General features: G+C 45.5%; 1 protein-coding gene across 2 annotated transcripts in view; it reads left to right on the forward strand.

Moving 5' to 3' along the window:
* Nucleotides 1–496: 496 nt before the first annotated feature.
* Mtap (methylthioadenosine phosphorylase) overlaps nt 497–15280 on the forward strand; it is a 42236-nt gene continuing 27452 nt past the window's right edge. The window contains exons 1-3 of one of the 2 annotated variants that reach the window (XM_031377830.1): nt 497–777; nt 11985–12071; nt 15192–15250. In XM_031377830.1, the coding sequence (XP_031233690.1) occupies nt 745–777; nt 11985–12071; nt 15192–15250 (179 nt within the window). In that variant the 5' untranslated portion in view covers nt 497–744. The remainder of the gene's footprint in view (nt 778–11984; nt 12072–15191; nt 15251–15280) is intronic. The other variant, XM_031377829.1, reaches the window with a different exon arrangement.

A 15280-nucleotide genomic window follows, 5' to 3' on the forward strand; every position in this document is an offset into this window, starting at 1 on the left:
CAAGCCCTCTGTTTATTTTTGAGATAGACTCTTAATATTGCTCAAGATGGTCTCGAACTCACTCTGTAGCCAAGTAAGACTTTGAACATGCCGTACTGCTGCTCAGGCTCCATGAGTGACCGGGATTAATAAATCTGCACCACTAGCCATTGTATAAAGGATTTTTTAAAAAATGCACTTTGCCAGGTAGCACCAGGCTGGCTGTTGAGGAGGGTCCTGTCTCCTTAAAAGCTTCCCGCCTGCCAAGCAAAAGCTAAATAAACCAGTTTGTAAATCAGAGCTGTGGGGGCGGGAATCTCAAGCTAGCACTCTTCAGTTTTCCCTCCGCCTTCCCCCAAAGCCGGAATGCAGCAGGGCCTGATTTTACAGCCCCGGCCACCGAGGCAGCCAAACCACCGCAGAGCGGGCAGTATTGCGCTACCTCACCAAGTTCTTGTGAAACAGTTAAAAGAGAAAGTGCCAAGCACGTCCTAAGTAGCTTCACTTCTCCTTCGATCGTGGACTAGCCATCAGACTGTATAGTAACAACCGAAACCCGGAGAAGCCGAAAAGTCTGCGAAAGGGACGGGAGGCGGGAACCTGATTTGAGGAGGAGGCCAGCCAATCCCGCGCTCCCTGGGAGGAAGAGGAGGAGCCAGAGCCCGTGGGTCCCCGCACTGCTCACTCCCGCGCTGCGCCGCGCCGGCCCCGCAGTCTCCTCCCTGTCCCGCGCTGCAGCCCGCTGTGGACTTCCCCGGTGCAGACATGGCCTCGGGCTCCGCCTGCACAGCGGTGAAGGTGAGATCACCCTACCAGCTGCAAATGGGCCAGCCCTGCTGGGTTCCCTCTCGCCCCTCTGGAGGGGCTGCGCCTCCGGGCTGTGTCCCCAGCCTGAGCGACCACCACCCACGGATCAGCAGGGAGGGACAGGGGCGCGGCACCCACCGCCAGAGCACCCCCAATGTCCCCTAGCCTTTGATCTCATCTGCATTCCGGGCCCGAGTGGTGGTAACCCGGGCTCTGGTGGGGAGTGGGGTGATGGAGGGGGCACTGCGCCCCGCTGCTACCCTCTTTTCGTACCACTCCCCCCGCCTGGAGATGCTCCAGGCGGGAGCTGACGCGTGGCCCAGCTCCTGCGGCTGCTGCGCCGGTCCCTCTAATCTTACCGGACTTGTGCTTCCGCTACCTTGACTCGGCCCACGTGGGGGAGCTGGCACTTGCTCTTTTGCACGCTTCGGCTTTTTTCCCCCTCCAAACTTAAATTTCCTTTTGCTTTTCTTTTTTTTAAACCTCGGCTGCGCAGAGCTGCGGGGAGCTCTAAGACTTTTTAAAATATTGAAACGAGTGCGGACCGCTCCCTGCCTGGAGGCCTCTGTCTTTAAACTGCTTTGCAACCTTGAAAGTTAGAGCTATTTTCTTAGGCCTCAGGTCCCCTGAGATCTGCACACTAGGGACTCTTGTGAGCCGGGGAACAGCTGGCTGGAGGAGAGCAGGAGTTTTGAGAGTTGGAGTGAGCCTCCCCTGGGTCTTTTAAACACATCCTGATTGATGGGTAGAGAATGGAATAACGGAGGAGCACCGGAAAAACTAGTGGCTAAGTCCTTTCTAGGCTGTTTATTATTAGCCAAGAGCGCAGTTAATTTGATTCACTTTAGGAATTTCTCGTGATACAGGAAGTGCACTGTTTTCTCCAGGCATCCTTTTTTTTTTTTTCTTTTTCGGTTTTTCGAGACAGGGTTTCTCTGTGTAGCCCTGGCTGTCCTGGAACTCACTCTAGACCAGGCTGGCCTCGAACTCAGAAATCCGCCTGCCTCTGCCTCCCAAGTGCTGGGACTAAAGGCATGCACCACCACCGCCTGGCTCAGGCATCCTTTTTGATTGCCTGCAATGCTGTTTGATTCCCTTGCAAGAGGGCCATCTCTGCATTTAGCCTGCAGCCTACCTGAGCTTTGTATACTGGGGCCTTGCAGAGCTTCATGAAGCACTCGGGGTGAGAAGAGGGGGAGAGGTTGCTGCAACTCAGTCTTACTAGCCACCTTTTTTTGTTTTTTTTCTCGATTTTGAGAAGGATTATTTACATTTATAGAAAGCCGTGGTTCCAGTCAGCAGGAACGGGGCAGAAAGGGTGTTCATGTGTAAGATACAAGGTACAGCAGGTACTTATTTAAAGTGGTTTTCCAGCCCTTATGGTGGGCTGGAAAGGCTAGAAATATGGCGTCTGTGCTGGGTATGATTGAGTTTCTAGGAGTAGAAATAATTCTAAACGTCCATGGGTTTGGCCACACGCACCATTCTCCCTAACAGCATATTTTAGGTGGGGCCACATGTAATGATTTGTTCTTAACTGAAAAGGAGGTATCTTGGCATGGAAAAATCCTAGAAATTTCACTGAAGTAGAGGCCTATGATTTGAAGATAGATCTATTTGTCATCTCTGTCCCACAATGTGAGTAAAACCAAATGGCTGGTACTTCATACTTAGTCAGCCCAGTCAGGATGATACTATCCGTGCGAGGACCAGCATATCTCAACAGAAAGAATTTGCTTTAATCTGGTTAGCATTTTGCCCGACACACAGTTTCCCTGCAAAATGAATGTGGTCCACTTAAGAGCAGAAACAGCTATGTAAATATTGAATGACATGTATTTCTTTTATCTTGGCAAGCTTTTGAAATAAAACTTAGAGATATAAATGGTGCTAGGAATGCCTGCTGAGTTCTCTCCTTGAGATTTCAACAGGTAAGAGCATTGCTAATAAGAATTCATGATGCCAGCGCCATATCCCACAAACTGCTATGGCAGCATCCCAAATAGAAAGTATGAAGGGTCCATATCCAGAGAAAAATAACCTATAAAAAGGATATCTTAGCTCTGGGGTAAAGTGGCTCAGTCTCTGGAGTGCTTGCTGCCCAAATGTGAGCAGGTGAATTTGGACCCTCAACACCCATGCTGGGAAGCTGGTAGCAGATGCCAGCCAGCATCAATAGCCCTGCCAATAGAGAGGCAGACACAGGTAGACTCTTGGGGTTGAAGACTAGCCAGCCGGCCTACTCAAATTGGTGAGTTCTTGATTCAATGAGAATCCCTTTCTCACAAAGACACGTTAAGTTTAACTGAGGAAGACGCCTGATATCTACCCCCCGCGTGCAGACACACACACACACACACACACACACACACACACACACACACACACGCATGCACGAACTACACACAAACTGTATTTTATCTGTACATCAGGTAACAGAGGTGGAATGTTCATTTGAGATCATAAGACCGTACAGATTCTTTCTTACAGATGTGAAGCTGAAGCCCTGACCTATCAACTAAAGTGTCTTGCACAGGTTCCTAGATATTGACAGACTTACAGCCTGGCATTCCCAGCAAGTAGATGTGAGATATTTCTTGGACCTGAAATAATAGTTTCGTTTGCTTTACTGTGAGTGAAGAGGAAGTAGAGAGCTTGGACTGCGTGCACATGCAGGCCACCTCTGAGGAAAACCACTGTGCATTCTCCAAGTATAGGTGTCTGGCAGGTAGCGTGTGGCCTGACTCACTGCACCATTTCATCTGTTACTGAGGAGCAACTATTTTATCATGTACCTCAGTGACAGTATACCCACACTGGACCCGAGAGGCCTGGCCTCCTGTTCCAGTGCTACCTATCTTCTGTCAGCAGTGGACTCTCTTAGGGTCCTCTGCTAGAAGGCCAGTGCTGATCACACCTACTTTGATATGTTGTTAGATTTAAATACAGTAGCATGCCACACACCTAGCTTGCTCCGTTAATGCTAACTCTGGTACCTTCCTTTGTAAATGGAAATATTACCAGGGGTTCAAGTTCAAATTCAATACCATTGGTTTAAGAGATATGATAGACCATTCAGATGAAAAGCATCCAGTTTTGTGTGGGCAGTAGAATGTTCATTATCTCAATGTAATCCACCTGTCTTCTGGCAGAATCCTACCCAAAAATACTTATTGGAAACCTGCCAGGCTCTGAGAATACACTGTTGAGGGAAACAGTGTCCCTGTTTTCTTTAAGTTTGTCTTGGGGCTGGAAGACTAAATAAATAATATGAGGGAGCCCGTCGGCATCATGGGACTGGCAGAAAAGGCCTTCAGGCAGTGGTTTTTAAGCTCTGCTACCAGTCTGGTTGTTTGAGGAGATGGGGTGGCTGGAGGTGATTAAGTCATGGTTATAGAGCTTCCTTGCTGGGAATAGCACCTTTGTAAAAGGCATCAGGCCTTGAGAGCCACATGGTTCTGCCATATAAGAGACCTTCTATGAATCCAAGAGCTCTCCCTGATACTAAACTGGCTATAATCTTGGGTCCTCCAAGGCCCTGCAGATTCTGAGAAATATGTTTGTACGTCTGATTTTACTATAGCCACGTAGGCGCATCGAAGACAAGCTCATAGTTGAAGTGATGCTAAAGAGCCTGAGATTACGTGGACAGCTAGGACTGAGGGGTGGCCCAGGAAGAACTGAGGGTGACGTCTGTGCCTCATGATCATGAGAATTAGTTGGGTATAGTCCTTCAGAATATAAACCACAATAGAAAATTTACTAGGACCCCGAGGCACAGGGAGGCAGAGATTTAAGCCAGCCTTAAACTATGTAGAACACATAGTGAGGTCTAAGTCCCCTATGGCTATATAGTAAGACCCTATCTCAAAAAAAAAAAAAAAGAAAAGAAAGAGAAAAAAAAAAGCCAACAAAATTTGGATTTGATTCTAAATGCTCTGGAAGCCATTTAAGGATTGTGAACAGAGAGGTAGTGTCTGATTTATATTTTTAAGTGATTCCTTGGCTGCTCTGTACAGAATTGCCTGTACTGGGCAAAGGACAACATCTGGCCAGAAGCCATGGCTCTTGTGCCAGCCTGGGCTGACAGCCATAGAAGTAGTGAGGCTCTGCAGGCAGAACAGAGATAGAATGTGGGAGGATAGCAAGAGGGAAAGGGTGCTTCCTGTGTCCGGCTTCCACACCTAAAGGTGCTGAGGAGTCCTTTCCAAATAGAAGCAAGGAGGCTGAGTAGAGGATTCCTTCCACTAACACGTGTCTTGAGTGGGCGCTAAAGCATGAGGTATGAGGGGGTCTCTGTTACAGCAGCAGAAGAGCTGCAGAGTGCGTCCAGGTCAAAGGGTAGAAGATAAATGGAGGCCGTGAATTAATAGGAGCACATGGCCCAGGAGGACTCGAGAGTAACATTGTCCAGGTTTAGCCATGGGCTGCCACTGTGCTTGATTATACAGAAAGCAAAGCAAGTCTTTGGCATCCAGAGAGGGAGGGGGATTGGGAAAGCTGCTTCAGTGATCATGCCCCTGGCTAGTTTCTCCCCCTGGGAGATAAGAAAATAATGTTAATCATGTTTAGATGGATAGGGAGGGAATATGGTCCCTCTGTAGGTCGGTAGTAGACTTCAAAGTCAGAGGGGTCCTGGTTTGGAAGATGGCTTTTCAAACTCTCTTCTGGACTGTCTTGAGCACGCTTGCCACTGTTCTGTAAGGTGATCCTGAGCTTCGCAGCACACAGAATAGACCCTTAGCCTCTCCCCAACCAACTGCCAACAGTACCTCCTCCCTCCTGTGGCAAACAGACATGTTCCCTACTCAGACGCCCCGAGGAAAGCGATTTCATATTTGGTTATAGACCCCTAGGCCGTTGCCTGAGAGACTGTCTGGTAAGGAGAGCTAGGAATCCCAGTTTGTGTATCTGCCTGCAGGGAAACAAGGGTCTGAGTGGCCTTCAGGAAATGACTTTTCCTTCTTTGTGTTTTGTTAGGAGTGGTAGGGTATGGAACAGAAATTGATATCGTATAGTATTCCATTTGATTTCCATGCTGGCTCTCCATGCTAATTAAAAGTCTGAGCCACGTAGAAAAGAAAAAATGAGGAAACAAACCGATAAGATAAATATTTGTGTATGATGGTCCTGAGATCCTTAACTGGGGTCTCCAGTAGGAAGAACTCACTGGTTTGACTCCATCACTTCTACAGACATTCGCGTACTTGTCTCCCTGCTCCACGGTCACGCCCTCCATCAACCCATACCCTTCTCCCTCTTCACTGCCTGTTCTCAGAACCCTCCAGGTTCCATGGAGGGCCCATCCAGATACTCTCCCGGCTTTCTCATCTTAATTTATTTACATGGCGTAATATTTATAGGTTCTGGGGTTGGGGTGCAAACACCCTTTTTGGAGGAGCCTCTTGAATATCCCCTGAGAACCTGAATGCTGAAGGTTACAGCCTGTTATGCTGTGGGGAGATGGAACAGATAGGAAGTCAGCTTTGTTCTAGAAGTTGAGTCATGTGTGAGGCATGCTGCTAGCTCCTGGTCCTGAATGCCCTCTTTGCTTCCTTGCCATTGTGATTCAAACAGCTTCCCTCTCCTCTCCTCTGCACCTCAATATTCTGCCTCGCCATAGGGCCGAGGGACCTCAGACTAAAACTTTGAGCCAAACCTTTCCTTTTTATGGTTGGTTTTTCTCACATACTTTGTCTCCCAGTGACAGAAAGCTGGGTGTCGAGCGAAGGACAGGGTCCTTATGCAGCCCGACATATTCATCTAGCTCACATTGTAGAACTTTGTGGTTTTAAGCAGAACAATACACTGGAACCAACCAATAAGCTTCAGATAAAATGTATGCCTTGCCCATTAATCAGATCTTCTGCAGTTTGGGGTCTGACAGTTAGCATATAGGGGCTGCTGATACTCATCAGCTGAGAAGCAAGGAACTTAGGCCACATCCTGCTTTTACTCTACAAGCAAAAGACACTTGGAAGGGATGCAGTGATTTTTGAGGGAGATGCTCCTCGGAAACCAAATAGTCGATTTCAGGTGTGAGATGTAGCAGCTTCGGAGCACCTGGAGGCTGTTCGGGTCTCCCAAGTTTTCCAAACTTCTCTGACTTATGACTGTGTTAAGTTGCTAGGGTGGCCTTAGCAGAGCTCAGTGGGTTGGGGAGCCTGCTCAACAGACACAATCTCACAGTACTAGAGGCTGGTTGTCCCAGTTAAAGTGTCAAGAGGGTTGGTTTCTTCTGTGGTAATCCTCCTTTGGTGTTTGGATTTGGGGTAGCTGTGTTTTCCATATAGTTTAACAAAAAAAAAAAAAAAATCCTTAAAGAGAATACTCGATGTTTGCGCCAATGAGTTGCATCCTAGGAACATAGATACAAGTGGCCCCAGAGAAAATGCGCCAGTGTATCAGTGGTTTCACTGGTTTCACGAAGCTCATTTTGCTACAGGATAAAATTCAAAGACATTGGTTGGAACTGAGATTAGACAACAGAGCAGAGCAGGAAGTCTCTCAGATTCCATCTGATGACTGTCTTAGCTTCCAGTCCGCCAAACCAGAACATTCCAGAAGGTTTCATCTCCTGGTAACTGGGATGTTAGATAAGGTGTGGGTGGGCTAGAGAACCAGAGGTGTGGTCTAAGATTTGGCATTGGATCTGCAACAGTCCAGAAGTAGTTCTAATCAGCTTTGTAGAGTCTTTAAGCTGGGAGTGGCCTCTTCTCTGGGAGCTTCAGTGTGCAGGCTTCTCGTAGTCTTCCTTCTCTCTCTCTCTCTCTCTCTCTCTCTCTCTCTCTCTCTCTCTCTCTCTCTCTCTGCTGCAGTGTCTTTTGATAAGCACACCAGTCTTGTTTTGTTTTGTTTTAAGGTTCGGCCCTATCTCCAAATACACTCAAGTACTGAGCATTACAACTTCCATATATAGGTTTGGACTGGGGCACAGTTTGGCCCATAGGCATTCTCTGTGGAGAACGGTTACTGTCTTAGTTAGGGTTTTATTGCTGTGAACAGACACCATGACCAAGGCAACTCTTATAAAGACAATATTTAATTGGGGCTGGCTTACAGGTTCAGCGGTTCAGTCCATTATCATCAAGGCGGGGACATGGGAGTACCCAGGCAGGCATGGTATAGGAGGAACTGAGAGTTCTTTATCTTCATCTGAAGGCTGCTAGCAGAATACTCACTTCCAGGCAGCTAGCCCACGCCCACAGTGACACACCTACTGTAACAAGGCTACACCTCCCAATAGTGCCAATCCCAGGGCCAAAGATATACAAACTATCACACTTACTTTGGGGCTATGTTGTCAGAAACAGAGCTACCTGTGATAGGATCTTTTTAGTTCTTATTGCAGGTTTTGTACAGCCTTCCCAGGCTCAAGCATTTGGCCTCTTGGTCCCCATAAATCCCCTTTTGGAAACTGCATATCAGATAGTTACATTAAGATTTATAACAGTAGCAAAACTACAGTTATGAAGTAAATAATTTTATAGTTGGTGGTAACAAGTCAGTGGGATCCTACAAGACCACACACATATTGGTTGGTGATAACTGGAGCTGAGGGACTGAAATCCCAGATAGGGCTTGGGCCAGATCCTGCCCTAGCTGTCTTCCCTCATCTTGGACTTGACATCCTCAAAAAAGCCACCTATCTTTGTGAACAAGTTCATCTCAACTGTTCTGTCTTTGGTGTTTTGAGAGTGCATCTGGGAGGCATGGCATACAGGGCTCAGAAGCATGGTTCCTGAGACCAGGTGAGGTAGGTGAAGTCCTGGGTTTGAGGTACCAGGGGAAGTGCATAGGGTACCTTGAGACAAGCGGGTAGTAGGTAACATCTCCTGTTTCAGGAAATGTAGCTGTAAGGTAGAGTGTTGCAGGGGTTCTTTTTGAGGTGACCTGTGAGAAGTTGGGGAAAATTATGAGCAATTAAACATTTCCCTCTTTCAGAAACCTTGTTTGGTAGAGTGAAGACTTCCTGGATGTACAGAGTAGAACCATCAATTCTGTCTCAGCCCTCGAACCCATTTTTTAGGCATTCTAGGGTCACCTGGGTTTGGGATCTGGCAAGGAATTGCTGTCTCCTGAGTGTGGTTGATGAATTTCTCAGTGGATTCCTCCATCGCAGTTCTGAAGCTGTGGGTCACCACCCCTGTGGGAATTGTATATCAGATAGTTACATTAAGATTTATAACAGTGACAAAATTACAGTTACAAAGTAACAAATAATTTTATGGTTGGTGGCCACCACAAGTCAGGGACCGTATTAAAGGGTCACAGCATCAGGACAGTTGAGAACCGCTGCCTTAGATGCTCACCCAGCTACCCAGAGGCTCTATATAGTGTGTTCTGTCAACTTGAGCAAAAGCTTGTCCTGACCATGGGTCAGTCTCTTCGTATCATAGAGACAGTGACTCTTTCTAGTAGACTTTGAGCTCCCGGAAGGCCCCAGAGGATGTTGGGAGTTGGCACATGGTACTCCAGCCGGCAAACAACGGTGCTGCTCTTTGTTTGTAAAGCAGGAATAATATACCATAGGACCTGTGTAAGAGAGTGTCTGTGAAAATGAGGGTGAGGCTCATGAAGCTTTCAGCACTCACCTAGGCTGAAGTACTTGGCGCTTCATCCAGCTATACTTTGCCTGTCCCACCAGCAGGTGGTGATGTTGGCCGCATGTTGGCACTGCAGGCCGCCATCCTCAAGGCCCTGTTCCCTGGTGTGGCAGTATTCAGTTGCCACTCTGGTTTCCTGTAGCAGGTGTAGGTGTGGGTGCGGGTTTCCATTAACAATGCGAGCCAGCTGGATGACCCGATGGGCTTTGTAGACTGCTGTGGTCTTCCTGGTCAGTTTGCTTTCGTGACAAGTACAGTCCACTCCTCTCTGAGGGCTGCGATACCTCATGCAGGCCCATCATGTCGCTGGGAGGCTTTGGACTTAGAGCTAAAGCTGGCCAATAAGGGAGTAGGAGTTTCAGGAGCTAGCCTGTTCCGATTGCTGCTTTCATACTGTACTAGCTCTCTGCATTCTGAGAGTGATTCCAAAACAAAATGAGGTCTGTTTTGTATTCAAGCCTAAAAGTTCAGTGTTGAGATAGTGTCGCCTAGGGAAACATCTTGAAATGAATGAGCAAAGTGGTCATAAGTAGAAAGTTGGAAGTTTTTTATTTGTTTGATATTGGCTTTTGTTTCATGTTTTGTAGCTTAGGCTGACCACAGGCTCTGAACTTCTGGTCCTCCTGCCTCCAAGCCTAGTAGCTAACTTCCCAATGAGTCAAGTGATGGTCGTTTCATATGTTGCTTTCTTTTACCCAGTGTGAGGACATGGACTGGACAATCTGTTAGCCCAGATACGGGAAAGATACAATGGAGAAGCCACACCAGCAGAAATGCTAGGATTTTGTAAAACAGAATGATTTTTATAGACTTGTTGATCTTAAGCATATTGAACAAATAACTGTTGTTGATTTGAAAACACCATTATGTTGATTGGTCATCTTTCCCATTTAGTTGATATAAAATACATCTCCTGTAATTTCAAAAATGGACCACAAGGTGGCACCAGTGTCATCTGTTTTAGCCACCAGGAAATGTAACTCCACCATCCTACAGCAAAATCTCACAAATTCTTTATTTTGGAACTTTACTCTGTCGAATCGGAAACTTCTGTTTTACTTTGTAAAAATATTATTCAGTGACAATATGTTTACACCTTTTCATTGTAAAAAGTGCTGTGGTTTTCTATCAGGTTTCTCCCAAAGCCCCATGTTGTAGCCTGCCGGTGACCTGTTAAGTCCTATCTGCTGAGGAGTCAACACAGGAGAAGTTTCTTAATGATAATGTTACTTAATTTTTTAATGTTAAGAGTTTGATATTTGGCCAGGCGGTGGTGGTGCACGCCTTTAATCCCAGCACTTGGGAGGCGGAGGCAGGAGGATTTCTGAGTTCAAGGCCAGCCTGCTCTACACAGTGAAACCTTGTCTCAAAAAAAAAAAAAAAAAAAAAAAGATTTTAATATTTGTCTTTGTTATTGTTCTTGTTTGTTTTTTACACTTTATTAGATCAATTTTTTGAAAAATTCATTTATTTTTATTTTATGTGCATTGGTATTTAGTCTGCATGTACCTGTGCACCATATATGCACATTGCCTTCAGCAGCCAAAAGAAGGTGTTGAATCTCCTGGAACTGGGGTACAGATGGATGGGAGACACCGTGTGGTTGCTGGGAGTGCTCATAACTGTGGAGCCATCCCTCCAACTCCAGATCAAGTCAGAGGATCAGGTTTCTTTCTCCACTTTTTCCAAGAACATAGATTTCCAGGAAGTCTCTGGAAACTGGAAAAAAAAATGCTTAAACTTAAAAATTAAAACTACTTTGAATAAATATTTGAATTATACAATGTATGAAATACCATCTGCTGTGTATGTATATATATGAACAGCACTTTGATTTAGTAAACATATATTAGTGTGGGCTTGTCACGTCACTCATCTTTAATCTCTTTATTAATTATTAATTAATATAATTATTAATTAATTAATCTTTATTCCCTTCCAGATGGTGGTACTGGTATAAAAAGAAAATTTCTTATTTTATATCATGATATAGTAAAAAGAAACTGTTGTCAAGGAAATAGGCCAAAGTTTTTAATATCAAGCTCCATACTCTATAGTAAATGTGGTAGAGAAGCAACTTGCTCAGAAAGATCTTTCTACAACTTTTGGGCTCAATTTCTAACCTAAAAGTCACATTCTGTTTATTTGTTCTTTTGTTTTGTTTTGTTTTGTTTTTTTCTGAGACAAGGTTTCTCTGTGTAGCTCTGGCTGTCCTGGAACTCACTCTGTAGACCAGGCTAGCTTCAGAAATCCTTTTGCCTCTGCCTCCCAAGTGCTGGGATTAAAGGCAAGCGCCACCACTGCCCGACTGTTTGTTTGTAATTTAATTGGGAGTAAATCTGGTACAGTTGAAAACAACAGCCTATGTTTTGGCTATTTCAAGAAGAGAGACCGTCGGGTTTTTATGGTTTTGTTTGGGGTTTTTTGCTTTGATTCTTTTTAATAAAGGGCCTTTACATGTTTGCCATTCTTCAGAAATTTTCAAAGTCGCTTCCCTTTGGGGATTGGTAGGATATATATGGGTAAAAATATCTTTGCCTAAAATAAAGCATGACCAGATGACTGTCTTCTTTCTTTTCCTTTCTCCCGTAGATTGGAATAATTGGTGGAACAGGCTTGGATGATCCCGAAATTTTAGAAGGAAGAACTGAAAAATATGTGGATACTCCATTTGGAAAGGTTACTGTCCAGCTGACAGAGTACTGGCTTTGGCATTGCTTTTTTTATATAACTAAGTTATTTATTCACTTTACATCTCTAGCTAATCTTCCTCTCCCTTCTCTGGTCCAGTCCCTCCCTCCTACCCCTCTCTGACACCACCTCCACCCCCACCCCCACCTCCATCCACTCTTTCTCTCCTGCACAGAGAAGAGGAGGAGTTCCACGATCATCAACCAACCCCAGCACGTCAAGCAAGGCTAGGTGCATCCTCTTCCACTGAGGCTAGACAGGGCAGCCCAGTTAGAGGAAATGGATCCAAAGGCAGGCAGTGTAGTCACAGACAGTCCCTGCTCACACTTTAGGAGCCCACATGAAGACCTAGCTGCGCATCTGCTACATATGTGCAGAGAGCCTAGATCCTTCCCCTTCATGTTCTCTGATTGGCAGTTCTGATTTCATGAGCCCCTATGTGCCCAGCTTAGACTCTATAGGTTTTCCTGTGGTGTCCCTGACCTCTCTTGTTCCCTGAATCCTTCATCCCCTCTTCCACAGGATTCCCCAGTATCCATTCAGTATTTGGCTCTGGGTCTCTACATCAGCTCCCAACAATTGCTGCGTTAAGCCCCTCCGACAACATTTATGCTAGATTCCTGTGGTAGATCTATACAAATAATAGCAGTATATGAATAATACTGTCAGGAGTGGGCTCCTTCTTATGGCATGGGTCTCAAACTGGGCCAGTCATTGGTTGTCCCTTTCTTCAAATTCTGCTCCATCCCTTGCCCCTGTGTAGCCTGTAGGCTGGACAAATTGTGGGTCTAAGGTTTTGTGACTGGTTTGGTGTCCCAGTCCCCCCATTGGAAGTCTTACCTAATTACAGGCGATGGCCATTTCAGGCTCCATATCCCCCATTGCTAGGGAGTCTTAGCTAGGGTCACCCTCACAGATTCCTGGGAGTTTCTATTGTCCTAGGTTTCGAGCTCATCCCAGAGATGTCCCCACACCAATCCAGTTGTCTCTTCCAGTACTCTCTCCTCCATTCTTCCCCCACGTGGTCCCTCCTATTCCCATCCCTCTCTCTTCTACACAGTCTACTATAGCTCCCACCATGCCTAATCTGTTTCCCCTTTTCAGTAAGATTCAAGTATGACCCTTTGGGCCATCTTGTTACCTACCTTTGTGGTTCTGGGATTTGTAGCATGGTTACCCTGTACTTTATGACTAATATCCACTTATAAGTGAGTACATATCATGTTTGTCTTTCTGAATCTGGGTTACCTCACTCAGGATGATATTCTCAAGTTCCCTTCGTTTGCCTGCAAATTTCATGATATCTTTGTTTTTAATAGCTGAGTAGTATTCCATTGTATAGATCTACCACATTTCCTTTATCCATTCTTCAGTTGAGGGTATCTGGGTTGTTTCCAGTTCCTGGCTATTACAAATAAAGCTGCTATGAGCATAGTGGAGCAAGTGTCCCTGTGGCATAGTGGAGCATTTTATGGGGTATATATATGTCCAGGGGTGGTATAGCTGGGACTTTAGGTAAATGACTTTCCAGTTTTCTGAGAAACCATCGAATTGATTTCCAAAGTGGTTGTGCAGGTTTGCACTCCCACCAGCAGTGGAAGCTCGAACAGCCTGGTCCACATCCTCTCCAGCATGTGCTGTCACTTGAGTTTTTGATCTTTGCTATTCTGACAGGTATAAGATTGAATCTCAGAGTCATTTTGATTTGCATTTTCCTGATGACTAAGGACACTGAACATTTCTTTAAGTGCTTCTTTGCCATTTGTTAGAGATTCCTCTGTTGAGAATTCTGATTTGCTCTGTATGCCATTTTTTAATTGGGTTATTTGATTTGTTGGTCTCTATAGTTTCTTAAGTTCTTTATATATTTTGGATATCAGTCCTCTGTCAGTGTGGGGTTGGTTAAAATCTTTTCCTATTTTATAGGCTGCCATTTTGTCCTTTTGACTGTTCTCTGAAATAAGACCTAATGATTCTTTGGATTTCCTTGGTATCTATTGTTATGACCACCCTTTTGTTTTTTCTTTCTGGTTTTGTTAATCTGGATATTCTCTCTCTGCCTTTTAGGTAGTTTGGCTAAGGGTTTGTCTATCTTGTTGATTTTCTCAAAGAACCAACTCTTTGTTTCATTGATTCTTTGTCACCCTCACAGATTCCTGGGAGTTTCCATTGTCTTAGGTTTCGAGCTCGTCCCCCGCCCCAATCCAGTTGTCTCTCCCAGTACTTCTCCGAGTTCTCCCTCCATGTGGTCCCTCCTGTTCCTAGCACTGGATTTCCTCAGCTGTGATGTGCACTAGGCTACAGGAGACTGGTGGCATGGCTCTTGAACACACACGTGACTTCTTGGTTTACACTTCTAGAAGTCAGGATGTCCATTTTCCATTCAAATCTTTTTCTAATTTAGAGTCCAGGCCACTCCACGGGCTGGTGACTAACTGGGTGATGAGTAAGTATGAAGTGACATTTTCTGGCCAGATGAGCCCAATAATATTATCCCGCCGAGGCTGGTTGAGCAGGGTATCTACCTTCCTAATTCCTCATTGCCTCTTCCAGTCACAGGCATTCTTCTGACCCTCTGAAAAGAGCTTGCATCCCGGCCATGCCGTCCTTTTCAGCTAAGTTCTTCGCCTGACCTGGGTTCTTCTGAGTCCTTTGTCATCTTACTCTTAGCCTTCAGCTTTCTTATAGACCTTGGCTCTCCTGTTTTTCCCTGTGACACTTCAAGTGGCCATCTTAGGCCTGGACATCACAAGCAGGCTGATCTGGCCCTGAGCCCTTGGTGCCCCCACAGTGCTTTCTTAGCCCTTCAGCCCTTGACTTTCACACCATGTCTTGAACCATCCGAATGCCATTGACACATGCAGGGTCTCCTGGGCCCACTTGCTGTCTTCAGAGCCCACTGAGTCCACGCTGGCAGAGAGAGAGTTCAGTCAATATTGATGATAATGTCGATCATTAAAAATCTAAACTCCTTTCCCTGTGATGTTCTTCACACTCCAACTTTCCACCATTCTGTTGTGGTTTTGACCGATTTTAGCTTTTAAGAACTGTTTGCATATTTTTCAAAATTACTAAGCTGCAACTGTTTATTTTTTCCATTGCATGCAGCCATCTGATGCCTTAATTTTGGGGAAGATAAAGAATGTTGATTGCGTACTTCTTGCAAGGTAAAGTATTTTAAGGGTTTTTTTTTTCTT

This window comes from Mastomys coucha, unplaced genomic scaffold (assembly GCF_008632895.1).
Source record: "Mastomys coucha isolate ucsf_1 unplaced genomic scaffold, UCSF_Mcou_1 pScaffold18, whole genome shotgun sequence".
NCBI lineage: Eukaryota > Metazoa > Chordata > Mammalia > Rodentia > Muridae > Mastomys > Mastomys coucha.